Below are 22,186 nucleotides of genomic sequence, written 5' to 3'. Positions count from 1 at the left end.
ATTGGACGAAAAGTGATTTACGAGGGCCATTCAATATATTCGTAGCATTGCCGCGCCATCCCTTTCTGCATTATTTTTTCTTTTTATTTTTCTCAAAATACATTCCTTTAGACTTAATGCAACGCACACATCTATCTTTCCATTCCTCGTACATGCTAGGAAAGAAATTACTAGGTAATTTAGAGATGACACTGTCGATAACCTTTTCTAGTTCTTCATCATTTCTGAACTTTTTACCACGCAACAATTTCTTCATTGTTGGAAATATTTTAAAATCGCAAGGGGCCAAATCAGGGGAATACGGAGGGTGCGGGAGGATTTCCATTCCAGCAGCGGAGATAAAATTAGAAGTTACACGGGAAGTATGCGGTCTTGCGTTATCATGGTGCCATAAGACGTTCATCAAGCGCCTTCGAGGCCTCTTTTCTTCGATTTCATCAACGAAAGGTTGGAGGACATTTGAACAGTACCAATCAGAATTTAACGTAGTTCCGCGACGTAGAGCTTGTCTGAGGAAAACGCCTTTCTTGTTGGCAACAGAAGCGTACATTACCTTGCGTACGCTCCGAGAACGCTTCACGCAGGTCGGTGTCTGCTCACTTTCAGAAATCCACACTTAATTCTGTTGCTTCGTCAGTGGGTCGTAGTATGAGAACCAGGATTCATCCTCAGTATACACTTCATATTTGCTGTCCTCCGATAATTTCTCTAGGATCTTCCGGGCCAATTTCACGCGAGTCTTCATCTGGTCCTTAGTTAGCAAATGGGGAACCCAACGCTGACATAGCTTGCGCACACGCAGATGTTCGCGGATAATCGTCCAAACCACACCTTCAGAAATCTTCACTGATTCAGCTATCTCTTTGACTGTAACATGAGGATCGGTCTTGATCATGGCATCCACTGCATCGATATTTTTCGCAGTAGTCACAGATTTCGGGCGTCCAATTCGAGCATCGTCATCGAGGTCCAAATGTCCGGTGGTGAATCGACGAAACCACTTGGTAACCGTAGGGTATGACGGTGGTGCATCAGGAAAATGTTCACACAATTCAGCATGAGCAACAACAGCAGTCTTATTTTCCAAAAATTTTTCATAGATAAGGGCGCGATAATCGCGCTTGCTTAAGTTAGCCATCTTTAATGACTGTTCAAGTAAATAAGCACACCCAGCCGTGTACAGATGCATGCCAACCGCCAACCCTAGGCGGTATCAGCCCGGCCATTGCCCTATGATCTAGTTATGAATGATACAGTTTTTAAAAAAATAGATCATAATTCTGAAAATTATTTTCAACCACAGTGCTACGAATATATTGAATGGCCCTCGTAATATGCGACTGGCAGCAAAATAAAACTATTAAACAATACTTTGCAAGTTATGACTATTCTGTAGAATTATTACGAGTATAATTTGTATAGTTTTGTGCAATGTTATATTTATACTCGTACTGTAAGTTTGTTTTAGTTTTGCAAGCGAGTCACTGGTCACCGTGGGTAGACGATAAGAACGGGTAAAAACAATATGTACTGCACATATAATAACATAAACTGCCATAATTGTTATGTATTGCTTACTGCTACTACAATGTACTTTCAATTTCTGCATCTATCGATTTATAAACAGATCATTTAATTTCGCAAATTCGACACAGATTTATACAGACTTTGCATGTTCTAAACTGTACAACGAAAAGCTCTAGCATTAATTAATGCTAGAGCTTTATCTACACTTTTATCTGGCTTACAAGCCAGATAAAAGTCATGATTACCAAATACAAACTACTCCCTAATTAAACTACATTTTACTTATACAACCAAAACTAAATTTCTCATTTTCGGTTTATCTGGAATATTCGGGTTTCGTGAGGGAAAAAATCTTTTTGCGTTGAGTTGAACATCCAAGGGTGCAACTATACATCAGATACACATTGATCCTTGATCCGGATATCTATCCCGGTTACTAGCATTCTAGCAGCTAATCTTCTTCGGATGGTACAAATATATCGTTTTCTTCCAGGAACGCTGCCGAGTACTGACTAAGCAGGGATCCCAAGGTGATACCACCGGTTGCCACGATCGTTGCCAATATCACCCGTAAGAATGTCGATGGAGCCGGATGATCGGGAACATGCTCCAATGTAGATGAGTATCTCTTTGCAACGACTTCCGGGGGATAGATGGTTCTTGTCTCCAGAATTACCCTGCGGTAGCTTTTCCTTGTACAGTCGCGCGATGCTCCCTTAAGGTGGAATGATAAAAAATGCCGAAGAGATCTTTGGAAGATCAGTGACATTTCCGGTCAAAGCAATTTTACGTTAACGTTCCAATTCTTCCAATTATTATTTTTTCACGGCTCTTGATCAGTGTTGTGATTTTGATGTCAGTGGTGTAGCATGACGATCAATCCAAACAACATTAACCGCCGGGCAACTGTTAACTGAAACGCTTAAAATAATATAAACAAAGTTGCTTTCGTTGATAACAATAATAATATTGTGCAGAATTTTATAAACGCCTGGAAACCTGCAAATAAACAATCCGTATTGTGTACAAATCTTCGGGATGGTACGGCCGTAGCGCAGAATCGAAGTGCTGTCTGCTCTTTACTCGCTGCACAAATCCACGCTGCAAAATCAATAAGTCGATCAAATGCGCCTTGAGAGGAAATCGCCGGAAAGCATTTTCGTTGCCGGTTCAACATTTAAGCAGCGGAAGTTGTGGTCTTAAAATGTAATGCTGGAGTGCCTGCAAAGTAAAATTCTACCGCACACAAACTACCTATATAGATATAGATATAGATTATGCTGTTAAACCTGTACGATACGTACTGTATTGTACATACGACTTTACACTGCGGTAAACTGTCCAAGTAAGATTTGCGCGCACCCAGTTTTGTGCAAACTTGCGCATTCTGTTTTTCATGGCCACAAGATCTGCATTTTGTTAAGTCCAGTACACTTCTGCCTTCACTTATTTATGTCTACTGGAATTCATTGTTCCGACCTACAAAAATACCGACAAGCCACAAAAGCTTGCAAAATACGATGATCTTAACAATATATCCAGACCAACAAAATTATATTAATAAGACTTAAATTAATATGATAATGCTACATAGTTTTATAATAGATTTAAGTAAGGTATGCTCATATGGCATTGTGCTGCTGCGATATATGTGCCCGAGTACCGTTATATGCTCCTGTGGGTGACCTTTAGAGCATTCATTCCAAGTGCTGTAATTAAATACTGTTAATACAATAAGCACAATTTTTTTAGCGATTTTAACCGAAAATAAGACGAATTACTGAATTAAGAAGATAATCGATTTAAGATTAGTTATGCATTGATGCTACTGCGATTAAGTACAAGTATGAAGTAGGTATACACAATCAAACATTATAACCCAGAAATCTGTCGTTCAGTAAGTGCAGAGATGATGTGGCGTAAAACTCGGTCTCATTAGTTTTCAATTAAAAACACACAATCCAGTAATTCTCATTAAAACTTATTATTTTAAAACTCATTAATTTTCATTTAAAAACACAAAACTGACTGTATACGTAGGTAAGCGATGCACTTCACTTTGTACTACTTACTTCACTTTGTAAATATAATTAATATAAAACGTGCATTAATTTTGGAGACCAGCACAGATGCCTATTCTGTAATATGTACCGGCAAAGAGGGTTAGCCTAATCCGAAATTTTATTAAGCATACATAAACTTGTGGACAAACAGGCCTTTCAGATGGCTGGTTTGTGTAACTATCGATAAAACTCGTCGGCAGTGTTGACTCTGCACACGTCATGTAGTGTGAAATAAACAAATGGCCAGGCAATCGCAACGCATTATTCACACAAATTTACTGCAGCGGTCAAATGATACGGATTTTGCAACATACATAATTATCGTGTCGACCAAATGCTGTGCTGAACTGGCATACGGAAAAACTATCGAGCAAATTTTTTATAGGTAAACAACAAAACATTGCATAAACGGTCAACGACGCATATATTTTGCTTTTTCGAAAAAAGGACGGATCGCAAATGCTGGACAGAAAAAAGTAAGTCACATCAATTCACTGAACCATGAGTTCATAAATATAAACATAAGGTCAAATATGCAACGATCGATTGCGTAAAAAGTGAGCATTACAAAGAAAGAGCGGCACAAATTTTTGCAATCAGCTAATATAAACCAATTTGGCGTAGGTTTTCCCGACGAATTTCATCGCGTACGTAGGAGAAGATTTGGTGTGTGTGCTGAGTATCAATAACACTGGTCCAGTGATGATACAGGCTTTTACTGCGATCTTTCCGGCATCGATCGAAGATGCCCAACAAAAAATCCTTTACTTGCTTAATATCGCGCGGATTACCCAGGAATTCCGGTAAAAAATCGGAGATCAAACAGCGCTGATATTTCTCCTCCAACAGATCGGTCTTATTCAGAAACAGTATTATAGCCACCTCCACAAAGACCAGATTGTTGACGATGGTTTCGAATATCGCACACGCTTCCATTATTCTGCTGGTCTGCCGATCTTCAAGTAGTACTTGGTCGTATTCATTGGCAGCGGCCAGAAAGAGGATAGCATTAACCGATTCAAAGCACTGGAACCATTTCTGACGCTGCGAACGTTGTCCACCTGCGGACGACAACAAACAACATATTTTGTCATAAATATTCGGTGGCACTGCACTTCAAAGTGGTAATAACAATCATGCGTATGGAACACTTCAAAGAAAGTACCGAGGTGTGACATTCATTCATATTAAACCTGAGTGTAAATGATTTTTTTACCGACGTCAACGAAGAGGAACGGAACATTCTGTATGGCTACTGTGTACTCGGTGATGCCTTTGGTCGCTTTGCGAGCGTGTAAAATATCCAGATTCGTGGGTTTATAGTCCTGCAGAAATAATTGCTTACAAGCACGAAGTAAACATTTGACAAATATTTACAATATTTGTATACAATGAATCTGCAAGTTGGAGAAAAAAATAACACAAAATTAGTGCAGTAAAAATTGTTCGTTGTTGGTGCTTCAAGTAAACAATATATGCCAACAGGAAGAAAGTTTATTACCGTATCCAGTCAGTAACGATTAGCACCGGTTTGCTGACCATCCAGAAAATTTTTTCACGAAATGCAGTTTCACGATACCAAACAAGCATTTACACTGACATATTATGCGACCACAATTAGGGTCATTTTGGCTAGAAATTATTATTAAAAAGTAAATTAGACAAATCAGTTTTTATATACGCATATTATGTATTATGATAGAAATATTTATGCTCTCGAGCAAGAATTGTTATTTAACCACTTTCTCCGCATCAGCAAATTCTTCTTAAAAAATAAGTATTAACTAGACTAAGCACAAAATTTAGGACGTACACGTAATCCGATCCTGGGCAGCTCCACCAGGAAGTACTTAATGGAATCTCCCAGCTGATATTCCCGGCGCCGTTCAAACGCTAATTTCACCGCGGAATCTGCCCATAGCGCGCATATGGCCGGAACAAAATTCTGGCAGAAATTATTCGGTTCCACCGCCAACTGGACATCACAGTTGAAAACCCTCTTAGACGGTGCCTCATTCAGCGGATCCTTCCAGGGAATACCCAGTTTCCGGCGGGCATCCAACAGCACTTTCATGCCCATAATAACGTTCTGTCGAATAGTCAGGATAAACTCCTGTATCGCATAATCACTGAAACTGTCTCCATGCATAATACGAATCTGCTTGAGAAAAGTGGATTTGCCGGATTCACCGGCGCCCAATAAGAGAATTTTCATCTGCCGGCGTAGTTGGCGTTTCTGTTTGTGAAGTTCTTTATCAATAATACGACTCTGACGCTGTTTGGTGTCTTCCAGATTCAGGCAAGATAACAAAAAATCACACGGCATTTTTGGAGAGATTTTGTCGCAAAAAAAGCGATCGGATTTCAGTCAGTGAATACAACAGATTTAATAAGGATAAGTCCACGTGTAAATAGTTAATCCACTTTGTTTACCATTGCAGCATGGCCGTGAAATACTTTAGTACAATCCTTGGCATTCCCACATTTTTGGCTGCACGATGAAGCCGGTGGACGGATTTAACTGTCAACGGAATATAAGGACAACCATCGTTATATTATGCAAATAATCCGAGCAGCACATCAATCCGTCCATATAAAATTATCCGAACCGATATTGTTGAAATAAAGTCAACTGAGGTTTTCGTTTGCCTGAAAATACAATCGTACAACGAGTGTAACTAGCGAAGTGCGAGAGATTACGCATGTGTACACAGAAAACGTCTGCACTCGGGGAAAAATTAAACAAGTGCCATGTTGTCGGTCGGAGGTGTGTAGAATGTCATAACATCTGTCCGGTGAAGATTTTTAAGATATGTAATAAAATGAAGTGCCGAATGTCAATTGCTATACGCAGTCACGTACTGGACATCGTGGGAGGAAGAAAAAGCAAATACACCAAAATGTGTAAACCAACCGGTTTCAAGAGGCTGCCAGATTATGCAGATGTGTCGTACATATTCAACAGCTAGAGCGCAGCACAATACTTACAGTACTCGTATTGTACATACGGGTGCGATGATAATGCAGATCGTACAAGTTATTAAGTTATTTAACTTACCTGTTGGTTGATTGCGAAAAATACACCAATCAGTTTCAAATTTCCCGTTGATCACAGAAAATGGCATTCAACCTGCTCCACAATCCACATATTCGATGCAATGATACACACTAGATAATTAGAGGTGGCCGAAGACCACCAACCTCACATCTTCCAGGAAAGTCCACATACGTTAAGATTTGCTGAAGGAAAAAGCACGCACACTGGCTGTGACAGTTTTAACAAAATAATACGAGAACGTATGCTGAACAATGGAAGCGCGCTTCAGTGACACTCCCATCGCCGGTTTTGCAGTCTTGTACAGTACTGCAGGTTGTACGTCTGATTTGTTAAAAATATGACTCGTTAAGGTTTGCGTAATGCGATGTTTACAATCTTGTAATTATGAATACCGCATTGTATTACAAACGCATCTAAAATCTATCATTCTGTAAATTGACCGATACATCATCTACGCACTATATAGAGCCACAGCACTGCAATGGGATGACTAAGTCGTAGTGTCTTGCACTATGGACTCCTGCATTGTTGAGTAGAGTGTCAATTTCTAAGAAATCTGACCGTGTAGAAACAACCGGATATAATTGTATGAGCTTGTATCATGACGATTAGAATAATTAGATAACAATAAGACCTTGATGTACGAAAACATAAACCGTCGAACAGTAAAACTGCAGTGCTCGCAGTCGTGTTCTGGCTTAAATTATTCTGTGTTTACTGTAGCCGCGCGATAAGTTTGCACCACAGAGTCTGGTATACGGAAATCAACACACACGCTGCAGCACGCCCGGATCTAAAAGTGGTGCAAACTTATCGCGCGGCTACAGTACATAATTACCGCTGCGTATGACTGACGCAGACTGTGTGCCTGCTACCGCATATCTTTTACTTAACTTTTTGAAAGTTTCAGTGGGACAAGAATCTATGGCTATTGAGCGGCAAAGGGCAAACAAATAACTTGTGACTGATTTCGAAATGTTAAAATAGGAGTACAGGGCGAATGTTGTGCACAATTACTTACTATCCGATTTTGACCTTTCTGTAGTCGATAGAATTACAGAAAGGTCGCGATGCCGGGGCGAACACAAACCAACTGCACATTCTTCAAATACAAGCAACTGGAGATTCAGTAATTGGTTTCCATAAGCGTTTCGTAAATTTTACAACTTATTAGGCAGGGTTCGATAGGCCGAGTGTGTCTATTATATTTTAACCCGTAACGAAGTAAATTTCGGTCACGTAGACTTCAAATGCTAAAAATCACAGCTTCCAGAAATCATGCATCAATCAATACAAGCTTTTCGTATGCAGTATTACTGTACGTTAAGTCCCGGTGGTTTCTAAGTATTTTTATAACTGTAATTGTTATTCCGTATCTTCCTTCAATGCCCCAGGGTTTTTGTCCATTTGAATTCGGTTTGCTCGACGGTCTGTGTCCAGGATCCGGTAGTCATTATGGGTGAGTACGTGATCATAGTGACTGTAACCGGGAAATCGGCTCTGGATGTCGTATATGAGCTCTGGGTGGCGATGACACGGGCAGTGTTCTTCATTGTGGGCGCTAACCCAATGAGACCGCCGAGATCGTCATTTCCGGTCAAGTGAGCTAAAGAAAAATTCAAAGGTCACGTTGCGATAATTTCACGCTAAGCAATTACGTACGTACCGTTCGTCGTCTACTTCGTAGTGAATGATACGATGCCGTAGTAAAGTTAATATTATAGCGACAAAAATATTCGAGACAATTTTTTTGTCCACAACGATATCAATGTTATTAAGTACGTCCTTTACAAAACATAATTTTGTGAGTGAGATTCAATTTTAATCAGCTTACGGTCATCGGTTGCTGTGTAGTATGTAGTGGTCGTCTGTGTCACCACCCGGGTGCGGACACTGGACACACCGCTTTCGGGATCGTTCGACGAATCAATCGTAGAGAACAATCGTACGGTAAAAGCATTTATTTTATTTTTCCGCGTGGCGGACGGCGCAATGCTGATGGCTTTATTAACAATTTTATCCAGTATGGAGTTGTCCACTTGCATATTGACTTGATCACTTCCGCCGGTCTTGGGTAAAGCTTGCAGGGATTGCGTGGCTGTGGCGCTCACCACCGCCGGCGTGTTGTTCACGGATGGAACCGGGTTCGATTGCATTATGGGAGCCGGTGTATTCTGTACTGGCAGCCTTTTGGTTGGTTTGGGCAGATTGAAATCATCGGGATTATCATCGTCATCATCCTGGGCAGCGGTGAAGGATGCTGAATCACACAATGCCGAGGGTTACTATTCATTCATGGAATTTAATTTTGCAAGCAATTTAATATCTGTGTATATCTATATAAGCATTTGGTGATGCCAAAAAAGTATTCTAAAGCATTACTCTGAAATGATACTGCAACCAGCGCGGTTCTTCTATCTTCTTTAATTTCAGTATACGTAACTGCAATAGGCCAGTTAATTAAGCTAGCATGTTGGCTTACTTTATTTTGTACGAGTATTATAATGTTTTTGTACTTGATTTACTTGTCGTAGTTTTAGAAACGATATACAAATAACGCGGTCTATGGACAAAAGCTCGAAAATTTAGTCGATTTCCAGGCCCGATTTCTTTTGCCACTCCGCTTTTCGCATTGACATGATTTTAATGTGATTAAGTTGCACTGTTACTGTATTCACAACGCGCATGCTTAATTATATTCGGGTATTTTAAAATAAAAAAGGTGACCCAATAATGCGAAAACGCTATAGACGATAACTTCATAAACGTTAATGGTTTTACATTATTGTTTAGAGTTTCGGCATTTCCATATCAAGAAATCCAGAACTGAACTCAAACATACGCAGTAACGCTAAACGATCGGTCGGCAATTGAATGTTAGTGTAAAACTTGAACTCAACGTGTTAGCTGTTTGGTACTCACCGTACATTAAGGCTGTAATACTGATAAGCCAAAAAACGGGCTTCTGTTGCCTGTACATGGTTTAGGGATTTGGAAGAATAATTTCCGGAACAGTTTCCTCTTACGGCACGGAATAAAACTAATGCCGAATCATCAATTATCAAGTGTTTCCAACCAGAAACACCTTTGTGCCCAAGCTGCGCTAATTTTCTGAATTGAGAAGCTGTTTTTCCGCGTTGGTTGCTTTGGAATTTGTTACTGTTATTCTTTTCAGCCTGCGGCTTCCAGAAGAACAGAATTATATTGCAAGTGTAATGGAGGTATTAAGCTCTTACCCCATATTAATGTATTGTATGTACTATGTACAAGTACCAATGTCATGTATATCTATATTGTAGTGCAAGGGTATAGAGACATCGAGTCGTGGATTGAAAACTGACGGTAGTACAAACTGCAATTATTATTTATATTCTGCGCAAAAATCTAATTACGCAATTTATTCCCTTAAGGTAAAAGTAGTTTAATTTTGTCCGCAGGTATTTGTTAACTTACCTTTCCTAATGGCATCTCAAGTCCACGTGCAATGCGGCAGGCGGTGAATTTTCCAAATGTTCTGATTGAGCTTTAAGCTATTGTATAGCACACATGAGGATACACACACATTTATTTTAAAGGCTCACTCACTACACTAGCAGACAAAATAGGAGTTATAACAAATTTACACACTGTTAGCAAAAATATATCATTACATCCACTAATACCCCAACACCCAGACGCCTGACCGATTTCAACCAATTTTCATAAACCGTAACCAGTCTCTACGAAAATACACAGGCACTGCATGTGCGAAATGGGTTCAACAAAGTCTTCCGGAGCGTGATAAATGGGAACCGATTGAAGATATCAAGTACCGTTGATCTGGTATCAGTGTGATCGAGCAGTCGCTTGACCGACTTCAGCCAAAATTCATCAACGGTAACATCTTTGTATCCAGTTTCTACTAAGATGCCACTCAATTTGTGAAGAACATCCAACATTTCCACAGCATTTCCCATATCTGGAATACAAACTCATGACGGTCCATCATTCCAAAATAAATATATGAAAAATAAAAGTTAATGTCGACATATTGACTAGACTAATGGTACGATCAGCTTAAATAGCTAACAAAATAGGAGCAAATGAAATGGTGCGCCGAAAGAACGCAAGCAAGGTAACAATTACCTCGTCCACGAATCACCTCTTGGTTGTTAACGAAATCATTCAACCTGGCCATGAGGTTTTTTAGATTTCCGGCATCCCGATCGCCGAACCCGGCTTGAATACTGTCAACCGATGTTTTCAGCTTCAAGAGTGGAATGGACGCACAGTCGTCGAACACCGGTGGCATCCAGTGGCCGCTCGAGTAATGACGTCGGGCTGTTCCCTGCATGCTGTCTGGACAGTTTTGCTCGTTATCGGCGCCGGCTCCCGTCATAGTCCACTCATTTCTCCCGTAGCGCTCCGGTTGGCAGACTGTGTCATTGGCGTCCAGAACTCTGATGCGAACAGTCTGCTCCTTACTGCCAGCCCCATTCGAGGCTACGCAAGTAAAGTCAGAGCTTTCGGAGATACCCGAGACCACCAAATGTTGACCCCGGCTGGGCGTATCCGGTTGGATATTGTACGCTTTGTACGAATGATCACCCATGATACTGCAAACATGCCTGTATGTAAATGTGGTAAACGTACACGAGTTAAAGCCATCTGAATTCATATCCGGATGTCATCCAAAATGACCATACAACTGGCATTTTGGCAATTTACTCAAACAATTTTCTTGTTATAAAACGGTTTTTCCAGCTCCATGCCTTACGTGACATCTTCGCCTTTCCTAAACCATTTGAAATCTGCTTTCTGGACAGTCATACATGTTACAGCGGCAATGCTTCCTTTTAACACAAATGGGGAAGCCGGATAAATCTCCATTTCCGGTGCCCGGAGCACCTCGACATAGATTGATTGCTTCACCGTCACTCCAAAATCTTCCACTTCACACGAGTACACACCCTGATGCACCCTTCGTACATTCTCAATATTCAGCTGCACACTGGCTTGTCCCTTCGCCGCGAGCGGAATTCTGGTCAACCACATATCTCGCAATCGAGATGGATCAAAACAATGTAATCTTTCCGCCAAGTAACCGTCATCCATGGACTGCCTTCAACTAGGCATACAATGGCCAGTTCCGATTTTTTCCGGTGTAGGAAGATGCGAATAAACCGATAAATTAATATCTCTGACGCTGAGAAATCTTGTTATAGTAAAGTTACTTAGATGATATGCTCCCAGGAATCCAGCACTGGTGCGTGTAAAGTATTTCAATTGCTGCCGCAAATTGTTCTCCACAAGCGAATTGGGTGACTGACAGCGGAACAACAGTGTGGTGTCGTTGAAGACACTCTGGCGCCGGCAGTTATCCAGTCCAGGAACCAAATTCCGTAGCACATTGATGGCATTCGGAACCGATACAGCGGATACAGCCGTGGTTTCTTTGAAGGTAAAATTCAACAGCAGTTGTCGCCCACCTAAATCTTTGCACGTCCGTCCATCACGCTCTAACTGGAACCCGTACCGGCATTCGCAATAACGGTTCATGCCTCTGTGGCTACAATGATGACTGCAGTTGGGTTTCTTGCATTTTTCGTCGACATCTGTCTTCTTTTCACAGAGCGCCCCAGTATACCCCGGCGGACAAACACACTCAACTCTGTCTGTTCCAAAGTAGTACCTGCAAGGAAACATGCCCTGGTTAGACAACCGTTTTACTACTCTGTGCCTCAAAAAATATAGTTTCGAAATTGCTCTAATATTTATTGCTTTTTCTTCTACTCACTAAAGCCTACACATTTTTACGATCATATCTACTAATCCAATCCCTCTCTAATATCTGTTACAAGTGATACAGGTAACCTCGCAAATTCTTACTTGCATGTTCCATTATTAAGGCAGGGATTTTCCGAGAGACCGCACCTTGGTCCATATTCACAATGGGGACAAAAAATCCTTCGAAGCATTCACAATAGAAGCTTTCGAAATCACTGGCGGTTTTACACAGTCCTGCAAAACTGCATTCAAAAGGATGGCATGAATTCCTGTGAACCACCAGGCTGTTAGAAGGGTAACTGATGTAAGTGACGTTGAAGCCAAAAATATCCAACAAAAATTGGCGCACACGTGGGAAAGGATAATTTCGGGCGAAATCTTCTCGGCGTATTGTCATCCGCAGAACGACATATGGCTTTGTTATTGTCAAACTGCAAACAACTAACATATAGTTCGGGCACCGATTTCGGATATAAGCTGCTAAAAAAATCAGCGAGAAAAACTAAAGCGAATAATCTGCTAAATTTCACCACATGGCATCATGCTGCTACACCAGACCTACTTATCAGGATAGTCCTCAAACGTAAACACATGCGCGTCCTCATTTCTTGTCTCTCCGTTAATATCGTAATAGTCGTACGCCGAAACCCTCAATGATACCGGATCTTTAAGGTAGATTTCGTTGAAGTAGAGCACTGTTTGGCGATTTGCGCCCGCTTCGATGATCCATTCGCACTGGATGGGTATTGGGAACGCATGCGGATAATTCGGCGACGAAACCACACCGCGCTCTTGTGTAAGTATAGTCCGACAAGACTGAGGTGATCGGGTGGATGTGGCTGCTATGGCACGAGGGACAGGATTCGTACGACTGGTACATGTTCGACCATCCGGTCCCAATATCCCATCGGAGAGGCAACCACAACTCGCTATCATAGTCTGGGGTCCACATTGCACATTTCTTGGCAGTGCAATTTTTCACAGTCCGGTAAAACATTGACTTTCCACGTGTCGCAGTGATCACCCGTGAAATTTTCTTTACAGTTGCATATCACATGATCGGGTGCGCGGTATCTGGAGCAAAATTCATAAGACTGACGAATGAACTGCTACCGCAAAACTTGCTCAAGAAATTTTAAAAGCTAGCACTAACATTTACGATATGAAGTTTAAAATGAAGGAACGACATGAATTTTAAAATTAGATGCGTACCGACATGATCCTCGATTCCCACATGGGGAATGCAACTGAAAACCAGACCGGTCCGGCTCGGAACACAGCGGTCCGTACTGACACTTCGCACCTTTGGATCCCTCGTTACAACTGCAGACTGTCGACGTGAACGCTGAACTGACCAGGCATCTTCCCAGATGCGAACATGAACGATATGAACACACGCTTTCTGGGACTTGTGCGGATAAGGACGGTTTTTCGTTAATCGGTGTTACAAGATAGGTAAGGTTCAACCCATGCAGATCAACAAATCCCGTAAACCGTGAAGTATCTTTCAGAGTGAGTTTAATCACCATAACTGGCTTAATAGTTTCAATCCTACAAAAAAGCAGCATTATCATGGGGTCGTTAACGAGAATCTCCGAGACTTACACAGATAATTTTGGAAAATTATCCAAATTAATATCGACCCAATCTTTCTCTACATGGGCGTTTGGAGTCTCCGCTTCAATGTCGGCTTCAGGCAATAAATTAAGAGAAGCAGATAACGCCCATGAGAACTCGTCATAAACGGCCACCGAAATGCTGTCTGGTGTTCGGACATACACTTCCGTTAATAATAAACTGATGCGGTTTCTGGACCGCCTATAATCCGCCAAATCAGGTAATTAAACCGGCGAGATGCGGAACATCGGGGAAATTGGGTGTGGTCAATGCCTTGGGGCGCCACTAAGAGGCCTCCACAAGGCTCTGCTGGAAGGGTTCCGCCACTGTCTGCATGAATGGCAGGATTTTTTGTGCATTTCCCCGGAATAACATTTGCAGTAGCACCAATCTGTAACAAAAAAGCCAAATCTGTTACGCAAAAAGCCACAACACCGCAGCATCTCATCGAAATTACTCCCTCCCTGGGATAATACCCACACACACAGGGACAGCTCTCAACTCACAAAGATAAGGAATAAATATATCCGGGTTAATCAGTAAAATGCATTTATCCAGCTTCTTATATTTTCTTTATAAAAACATTGTTGCATCGCTTCAGAATAGATCAAAAAACACATACCCCCGCCATTACTAACCTTCGAAGCCAAGACATAACTAACTTTTCATTACCTGATTCGCAGTCATCCATGTTGCCACCTTTCCCACAATTAGCACTAACGCATTCAGCCTGAAAAGGAAAATGGGAGAACCATGCCCACATATTGTGCACCATCGACATGGCCACACGATCCAACAGACGATCTTGGGAAAAATCCTGTCATCTTACCGGCTTCCCTGCCGTGCTTCATCCGTCTTCGTTTTATCGTCCGCATTGTTAGTAATAGCAAAGTTAGTAACATTCTGGAAGAACAATGCATCGTCAGAGAATTCACTTTCACTCAACTCAGCCAACTTCATACCTGCCAGGTAGCGAGCGCCATGTTTCCGCAAGTTACTGTGCGCCGCCAGCAGGAGCCGGCTGCAGAACCAAACCACCCACAACACGATCCGGGCGAACATTTAACCACTCTTCATCTCTGTAAAAGATTGATAGCAAGACTTTACCACATACGCGCTACCGCAGAAAAAGCTACTCAGTGAGTACTCACACGTATTCCTCTAACGCTTGTCGGACATGTGCCCGGTTCCCTTCCACAGTGTGCGCACTCACAGTTAGCTCCAGCGGAGTAAAGTCCAAGTGCGGATGCACTTGGACGTCAACGAACGGAAGTTCATCATGAACCGCCCCGATCAGCTCATTCTGGATCCGAACCCGCTCATCATTATCCAGCCACAACTCCAAAGCTTCAGGCTGGCCTGATAGTCGCACCTTTAGAATCATATATGCGGGAAAGGGCGCCAGCTCAAGACTGCACCCGAACTGCTTACTTAGAATAATACGAAACTTCAGCTGGTCCGGATCTGGCCCATGCCAGCCATTGGCATCTGGTGCGTGCTCAGGCGGATGATACGGCGAATCGTCCGTTAGGCGATCAATGAATCGATCCCATCGTGCTCCTCTGAAAAATGTAATTACGAGCATGGTTAGAAACGGTGAATGACGATTATTAGGTTCCTTTGTTCACTGTTGATCTTATGTGACTGTCTAAACATGAACTAAACGCTTACACTACGGCGTCAACTCTGGCCTTCACGGCCGCCGCAAAGTTTCCAGCCGCTGGAACCGATACATCAATCCCCCGGCTAACACCGTGAAGAGAGAAACGGACCGTGGCCAAATTGGTCTCCACTGGCAAGACCATTGCTATTACTTCGCGCAAATTATCATGGATGACGTCTCTTGTATCTTTGTCCGCTTGCAGAGTATGAGCTTCTCCTTCCGCTAAAAAAATCCAATAATGAAATCCAGTTTTACCCATGTCGTTTGAATTTTCGTTGTAGATTGCGATCCTAGCCCTTAATAATCTAGCTGCCGATCTTTGCAATTACACAAGCCAAGCAGTAAATTACTAACAACAAGCGATTTGACTGCGAAACTTCATATACGAACGAGTCACGAGAAACTCAAGAACCGCAGTAACTCAGCGAACTTCGTTTACGGCTCGATCCTATAATGCATTGATACTTGATATAATCCACTCGAAGTTCGCCCAGAGACTTACTCAGGCGAATCTGGAACGACAATGTCCCCATTCTTTCGCGATAATTCGAAGGATCGAATACGAACAAATAATGAAGCTGTGAATCCTCAGTTTCAGAGTCGTAAATTTGTAAAATCACAGCTAAGACAAAGTGAAGACAGCATTGCATTGCACTGCATTGTGATTACTGACAATTCCCATCTGACTCGGACAATTCCCATCTTTCCAATTCTTTCTAAGTGACTGCGAGCCCAGGGTGGTAGCACGTTGCGTTAGCCGTTAGGGGTACGTAGCGTCAGTCACAGACTGATCACGTCTTTATCTTTTCGATTCATTCGCGTGGTTCCTAACCGTTTCTAACTTTCTTGGCTGTTTTTCTTCACAGTTCTTCTGATTTTCCCTTTGATTGGCATCGATGTCATGATTTATTCCGGGCTGCAAAGTGCCGTTGTGACCGGGCCATTTAAATTTGTCCTATTGATCTTATAGCTTCGTCGAAAACTTGTGAGCGATAACAAACTGTCATCAATCAGTCTGCTTTCATCTGGCGGATTCTAACGTTGCTTTCAGTTGTTGACTCCATCTTCCCTGACTTCCGGACGAAGTCAGGGCTCCCGTTTCGATTATGGCTGGCGAACCAGGAAGGCGTAAAAGACACCATTCAGCTACTAGCAGTGATGATATTATTTTCGACGCAGCTTCACTAAAAAAGCCTGCACATGCCTTCTCACCCACGTCGAAGTCGTCACGCATAAACTCGAAATCTGGATCTGGTTACGGTCGACAGAAGTTATCACGCACGCTGTTCGATCTGGAAGAAGACTTAGCCATTATCAAATTTGTGGCCACCAATGATAATGTGGGTGGAGAGAAACATACCGGCGTGAATTTTGCTCGCGAGTTGTGTAGGAAGTATCCAAAGGTATGTTTAGAAAGACTTCTACCGTCAAAATTTTGACGTTCGAACGGCCCTGTGCATGATAAATCAGTGAATTTATCAGTTAATATTGGATATTATTATTGGTATTTAAAACCGTATTGTTATGAATTTTGTTAATTATTTTTGTCCATAACAAATAAATTAAGCCACCATAACGACTAAAGAGTACGAGTATTGTAGTGAACTTATAATAGAGACGAACCTGGTACTAATAGGAGTTAAATTAGTAAATTTGCAAAGCGAACACTGTTATTGGGAAATGGCAGTACTAGTACAGCTTAGGACAAAACGGTCGCATACCCAACATCTCCACATTCAGTACGAATGCAGCGCAGGGTACTGTACGACTGAGTTCAAAATATCCGTTTCGTACAAGTGCACTACACCGCTTGCGTACAGAATGCTGGGTATGGGGCTATGCGACCATTTTGTCCTACATTGTAATGTAGCGTTTGTTTCTCTTGCTTTGTACCATACAGTCCTTTAAATACCTTCGGTGCTTTGCAGATTGGAAAACGTCACACACTCACCAGTATCACATCGCGGCTGGTGTTGATAAGAAAGAATATCAATAATTATGACGTGCCGACAGAATATAAATACGCCCTGACCAAAGACGCGGTTTACGAAGTGATGCAGAAGGACAAGAACAAAAGAAATAACAAAGCTGGTATGTAAAAGCATGTCCATACCTTTCCTGGGCACCTTATATTATGGGATTTGATTGGACTTGTACGGGTACTGGGTAGTTTTGACTCGGATCCGTGTACGTTATGTATACATACTGTATCCAGGAAAAATACAACAGAAAAACACTCAACCGACGACATATCGGCGCCCGACAGGAAGTGATGCCGAGGAAACACAGACACTGCGAAAGAAACCGGGTAATGTTTATCCGTGGCTTTGTGAACAGTATTTAATTGATTTATGAGAATGTGTGTGTAGTTTCATTCCGAATGAATTGTTTTGTTTTTTTCACATAACAACGAAATATACTTTTTCAGATGACAGTAAGTCGAAGCGCAGACGCATTTACGAATTTGCCAGCGATAGCGACGATGAAGATACAGGTTACTGATAAATTCCCTTTCCGTTACTCAGAATGCTGTGATCGATGTCGAGTCGAATGTGTGTTGATATCGAATATCTTTGAAGTACTTACTAATTTTGGCGTTGGTTTAGCTACCGTAATCCGTGAGGACGACTGTGCTTCCGAAAACAAAAACCGGCGACCCGATACGGCTGCATCAGTAATCCAAATTTCCCAAGTTTCGGAATCTAGACTCTCCGTGCTTCACAAAACTTTATCCCGTAAGTGGACTGTACAACCGGTGCCGTTAAATCAGTAAAGAAACTATGCTTCTAGCTGGAAACCGTAAAACCTCCGCGGAACAAATACGGGATAAGGTTGATACTCACAAAGCTAGACACAGTCGGCGGAGGTTATCCAGCTCCGAAACGGACAGCACGGGTGAAGCAGCTGCGGGTAAGTGACACTTAATTCGCAATATTCACAAAATTGAGGTAGGGTGTTTGTTGGGTATCATCCAAACGACGAAATTTCTCCCCGGAAACCGTGTACGCCCACCGAAAGGCGGGAGAAACATATAAAATGTACACAATCTGCGCAGTATCAACCCACGAGTATTTTTTTTGTATTCACAGCTCTTGGCTAGAGTAGTGCGTAAACCTCAGCGGATAGATTTGTTCTGATAATTTTAATTCGTCCCACGCAGATTCATCATCAGTGTTTGATCGAAAATCTCCCGAAAATGTGCCGGATGCTGTAGCTGTCAATCGTCAAGCAAATTACTACGTTTCCCGCAACGGCAGGAATAACGTTGTTAGCCGTGCATCATCCGAAGAAATTCCCGAAACTCCTTGTAGAATCAATAACATTGGTATATCTATCCTGATATTCATAAATGGACATCACTATCAGTAATATTTTTAAATATTTTAATTTTTCGAATGTTGCAGAAACAGATCCGGAAGCGCAGACTTTCAGCAGCGTGGAGTCGCAAAGTAATCGGTCTTCTGAGCACCGTTCCCCTTCTTCGTTGGAAATCCCTTTGCAGCCGCCTTCGTTGGAAATTCCGGTGCTTCAGCAGTTTCCGGCCGAAACTGATGCATCACCTGAGCACCGTTCCCCTTCTTCGTTGGAAATTGCGGTGCTTCTGCCGTTCCCGGCCGAAACTGATGCAGGTTGTCGGGCCGTTGAACCTAAGGTTATTCGGCACGACAAGGGATGCCAAACTGCTGCGATCAAAGTGGCACAATCGGATCAAGCCTCACAGGCCACGTATATTTATTTCCTTCAGCCGCAACCAGGCGTTTGCGCGACGAATGTTCCCACCACAGATCGAGCATGTCAAACTGTACAGTCTTACTATTTTATGCGTGAAAACTGCTGCCAGACTATGACACTGATGGATGATGGCTACGTTCAAAAAGTGATCGAACGCGTTGATCGCGGCTCGTCGCCTGTTCGTTTTCCCGAAGACGAGGAAGAAGAATCTTCCGCAATCAGGACGACCGTACTTTATCAAATTTTTTCCGAGCGCGGATTAAATGGTTAGGCAGGCATTGTTGCTCTCACCAAGATTTATTTTATGCCTCATTATGAGTGTTATAGAGAAGTCAGTTATCATGTTTTATGCAGATTGCCCGGATACCAGCACACCAGTTTTCCCGATACGCACGAAAAAGGCAACACTGAAAAGGAATCGATCAGAATATCTAGAACTCTCAGGTATTATTGAAATTTCATAAATCTGGTGATTCTTCGTGAGCTTTTAATCGGCATATAGTTAATATGCATTATGCTAGTATAAACTGATCGATTGGTTCGTCGACGTTTATGTTTTTGGCTTATTAGTTTTGTCTTACTTTAATGAAAAACTGTTAGGATTTTATTTTGCTGAAAAGAGGTATTATTACGATTATTTATGGATTGCCATTATGCTTAGATGGTTTTCAATCGAATGCCGGCGTGATGTCGCACGCATTGCTTTCAGTTGGGAGGTCGCCAATAAATCCGAAACCTTCGGTTGTTGGGGACGTTTTACAACCCAGTCCTGAAGAGCGTAAGGAATCGGAACGGTTTCTCCAGATTTATCGCGGTCATATATTCAAATGCTTTTATAGCTTTTCGTCCTGCTCGTCGTATCCGTTTAACATCGCCTGAACCGGATCCGGAGCTGTATGACCTGCATGTTGATAAACCTCCGTCCGTTGACAATTCACCCAGGATTCAAACTCCAGAAACACCAAACTTTGCGTTCCAGCTTCTTCCGTCCCGGGAGGAGTTTAACAGAGCGCCATTGTCGCCAACGCACGCCCAAATGGAGGTTGATGACGGCATACTTGACGGTGCGGAGGATTTCGAAGTCCAAGTTGATGACGCTTCCGGAAATGACCTTGCAGAGGAAATTCCAATAGTGAATACAACGCCGGATGTCCACATGGAGGTTGACAGCAGACCTGACAGTGTGGAGCCTTTTCACATGCAGGCCGACGACGCTGCAGAAAAGGATGTTGCGGGGCAGGTTTCAGCGGTAAATATATCAAGGGATAGCGACGTTCCAGTGAGAGTTAAAACAAGAAACGAATGTGTGGAAGATGTTGGCGACGATGTGGAGTTTTTCAGTGCGAAGAGCACGCAGTCAACCGGTGCAACGGTATTCGAATCAATACCGGCCACGCAGGAATCGGCTTCATCAGCCAGAACACTGTTCCTGGGAAGTGAATCTTCTACACCGCCTGAAGATGGGCTAGGATCGAATAAACTGGAAGGGGATGCGAGGATGATTGCGCAACTAGCGGAACAGCATGGTGTTACTCCTAAAGAACTGCTCTACGCGGTGATGACCGCTAATGGATCTCTCACCAATGCGGTATGACATTCCTGTGTAGTACAGAAATAATGTCCGGATACTGTTTATACTTTTTGTGCATCTTTTTTTTTCTTGTCCTTACCTTTTAAGCGCCTGCGCAGGTTTACACTATTTAGAATATATTAGATTTTATACATTTAAAACATTTTCCAGATCATGTTTTGCTTTTTCCGCATGTTGTTTACCTGTTGTGTGGCCGTTCTCCGGTATTATTTATTAGCGACCGCAGGAGATTGTTGTTTATTATTCATCGGCTTCATTTGTAGATGGCATGGATTGTCCAAAAGTGCGCTGCGGGATCTTCTGCCGACTCCGTGTCATCGGCTAGTTTCGTGCTGGATCGAGCATTGCTGGAAGACCATGTGGAGAACGTGATGGATGGGCCGATGGGGCGTGCTCGCAGTCCGGAAACACTGAAACGGCGGGCGTCCTTCTTAAACGGCAACCGGGAAACCATCGAAACCGACCTGAGTAAAGAGGGCACAACGATGGTGGATGCATTGAAAGCCTTACATGCATGCCGGCCAGATTTTTCTCCGCAGGATTAATGTTTCTTTTGCGTTCGAGATTCGGGAATGTCCCGAGTAAATGGACAGGTTCATAAAAACTAATCGTTCCTCATTTGCTGTAGTATGTGTATGTTAAATTGTTTACTGGGTAAATGTGGTTGTGAATTCTCTTGAATTTGGTTGTGAATTGCTCACGTGCCTTTTTTGCTTTCTCGGTTATCTGTAGCTGCGTATGCAGTAGCAGCGTATGTTTATGCGAACGTTTTGTTCCTTTGCTGATTTGCTCGCTGGAAACAAGGAGATACAGCAGTTTTGCATTAACTAGCTCTAATTTGCATTTCGCAACTTTCTTCAGATTCAGTTAAGACTTCCGTGATTGACTCCACTAGCGTTATAACTTATACCGATTTTAAAATTTTTATGTTTTCATTGACAAAAAAAAGACAGACTCCATTCTAGCCATTTCGAGTTTGGCGCTCGTACTTAGTTAGCTTTTTGGAAGGAGGGCGGGGCGTAGGGAGCATGATACCGCGCCAGTTGAAAAATGGCCTAAAATTTAGGCAAAAAGTGTAAAAGTGGCTCAAAATACTGAAAATAGTCACTATGCTACAGTTTATATGAAAATTTTGGCGCGCCCGCCCGCGGCAGTTGTATTTTCTCGCG

General features: G+C 42.4%; 3 protein-coding genes and 1 pseudogene across 6 annotated transcripts; 1 reads left to right on the top strand and 3 right to left on the bottom strand.

Annotated features, from left to right (window-relative positions):
- Nucleotides 1–252: 252 nt before the first annotated feature.
- Nucleotides 253–1,302, bottom strand: LOC129591673 (histone-lysine N-methyltransferase SETMAR-like). The gene has a single exon (XM_055487420.1). The coding sequence runs from the start codon at nt 1,187–1,189 to the stop codon at nt 617–619; it is 573 nt and encodes a 190-aa protein (XP_055343395.1). The 5' UTR covers nt 1,190–1,302; the 3' UTR covers nt 253–616.
- Nucleotides 1,303–3,882: 2,580 nt separating this feature from the next.
- LOC129591599 (guanine nucleotide-binding protein subunit alpha-12-like) lies at nt 3,883–7,220 on the bottom strand. 2 transcript variants are annotated; one of them, XM_055487296.1, is made up of 4 exons: nt 6,649–7,220; nt 5,404–6,239; nt 4,807–4,915; nt 3,883–4,651 (listed from the first exon to the last, which is right to left on the bottom strand). In XM_055487296.1, exons 2-4 carry the CDS (start codon nt 5,914–5,916, stop codon nt 4,191–4,193), a joined length of 1,083 nt encoding a protein of 360 aa, XP_055343271.1. In that variant the 5' UTR covers nt 5,917–6,239; nt 6,649–7,220; the 3' UTR covers nt 3,883–4,190. The 2 variants fall into 2 exon arrangements, with proteins under 2 accessions (XP_055343271.1, XP_055343270.1); XM_055487295.1 differs by lacking the exon at nt 6,649–7,220 and having other exon boundaries at nt 5,404–6,469.
- Nucleotides 7,221–7,707: 487 nt separating this feature from the next.
- Nucleotides 7,708–17,499, bottom strand: LOC129591555 (uncharacterized; annotated as a pseudogene).
- Nucleotides 16,494–21,863, top strand: LOC129591531 (uncharacterized). Of its 3 annotated transcripts, XM_055487199.1 has the most exons (13): nt 16,494–16,679; nt 16,746–17,097; nt 17,623–17,785; nt 17,910–18,002; nt 18,123–18,188; nt 18,301–18,429; nt 18,485–18,604; nt 18,855–19,019; nt 19,099–19,692; nt 19,781–19,870; nt 20,088–20,204; nt 20,266–21,014; nt 21,281–21,862. In XM_055487199.1, exons 2-13 carry the CDS (start codon nt 16,801–16,803, stop codon nt 21,560–21,562), a joined length of 2,865 nt encoding a protein of 954 aa, XP_055343174.1. In that variant the 5' UTR covers nt 16,494–16,679; nt 16,746–16,800; the 3' UTR covers nt 21,563–21,862. The 3 variants fall into 3 exon arrangements, with proteins under 3 accessions (XP_055343174.1, XP_055343175.1, XP_055343173.1); XM_055487200.1 differs by having other exon boundaries at nt 16,494–17,097; nt 20,136–20,204; nt 21,281–21,863; XM_055487198.1 differs by having other exon boundaries at nt 16,494–17,097.
- Nucleotides 21,864–22,186: the final 323 nt, after the last annotated feature.

The sequence above is a fragment of the Paramacrobiotus metropolitanus genome, unplaced genomic scaffold (assembly GCF_019649055.1).
Source record: "Paramacrobiotus metropolitanus isolate TYO unplaced genomic scaffold, Prichtersi_v1.0 Parri_scaffold0000047, whole genome shotgun sequence".
Taxonomy (NCBI): Eukaryota; Metazoa; Tardigrada; class Eutardigrada; order Parachela; family Macrobiotidae; genus Paramacrobiotus; species Paramacrobiotus metropolitanus.
The sequence above is the reverse complement of the archived record's forward strand: the minus strand, read 5'-3'. Positions and strand labels throughout refer to the sequence as shown.

Bases quoted from the DNA above. Each gene is read 5' to 3' on its own strand.
- LOC129591673 (XM_055487420.1), bottom strand. From the start codon at position 1,189: ATGCATCTGTACACGGCTGGGTGTGCTTATTTACTTGAACAGTCATTA.
- LOC129591599 (XM_055487296.1), bottom strand. From the start codon at position 5,916: ATGCCGTGTGATTTTTTGTTATCTTGCCTGAATCTGGAAGACACCAAA. The intron at 4,916-5,403 runs GTACGTCCTAAA...TTATTTCTGCAG, and splicing joins TGCCCAGGATCGGATTACGT to GACTATAAACCCACGAATCT. The intron at 4,652-4,806 runs GTAAAAAAATCA...TGTCGTCCGCAG, and splicing joins GTTCCTCTTCGTTGACGTCG to GTGGACAACGTTCGCAGCGT.
- LOC129591531 (XM_055487199.1), top strand. From the start codon at position 16,801: ATGGCTGGCGAACCAGGAAGGCGTAAAAGACACCATTCAGCTACTAGC. The intron at 18,003-18,122 runs GTAATGTTTATC...ATACTTTTTCAG, and splicing joins GACACTGCGAAAGAAACCGG to ATGACAGTAAGTCGAAGCGC. The intron at 18,430-18,484 runs GTAAGTGGACTG...CTATGCTTCTAG, and splicing joins GCTTCACAAAACTTTATCCC to CTGGAAACCGTAAAACCTCC.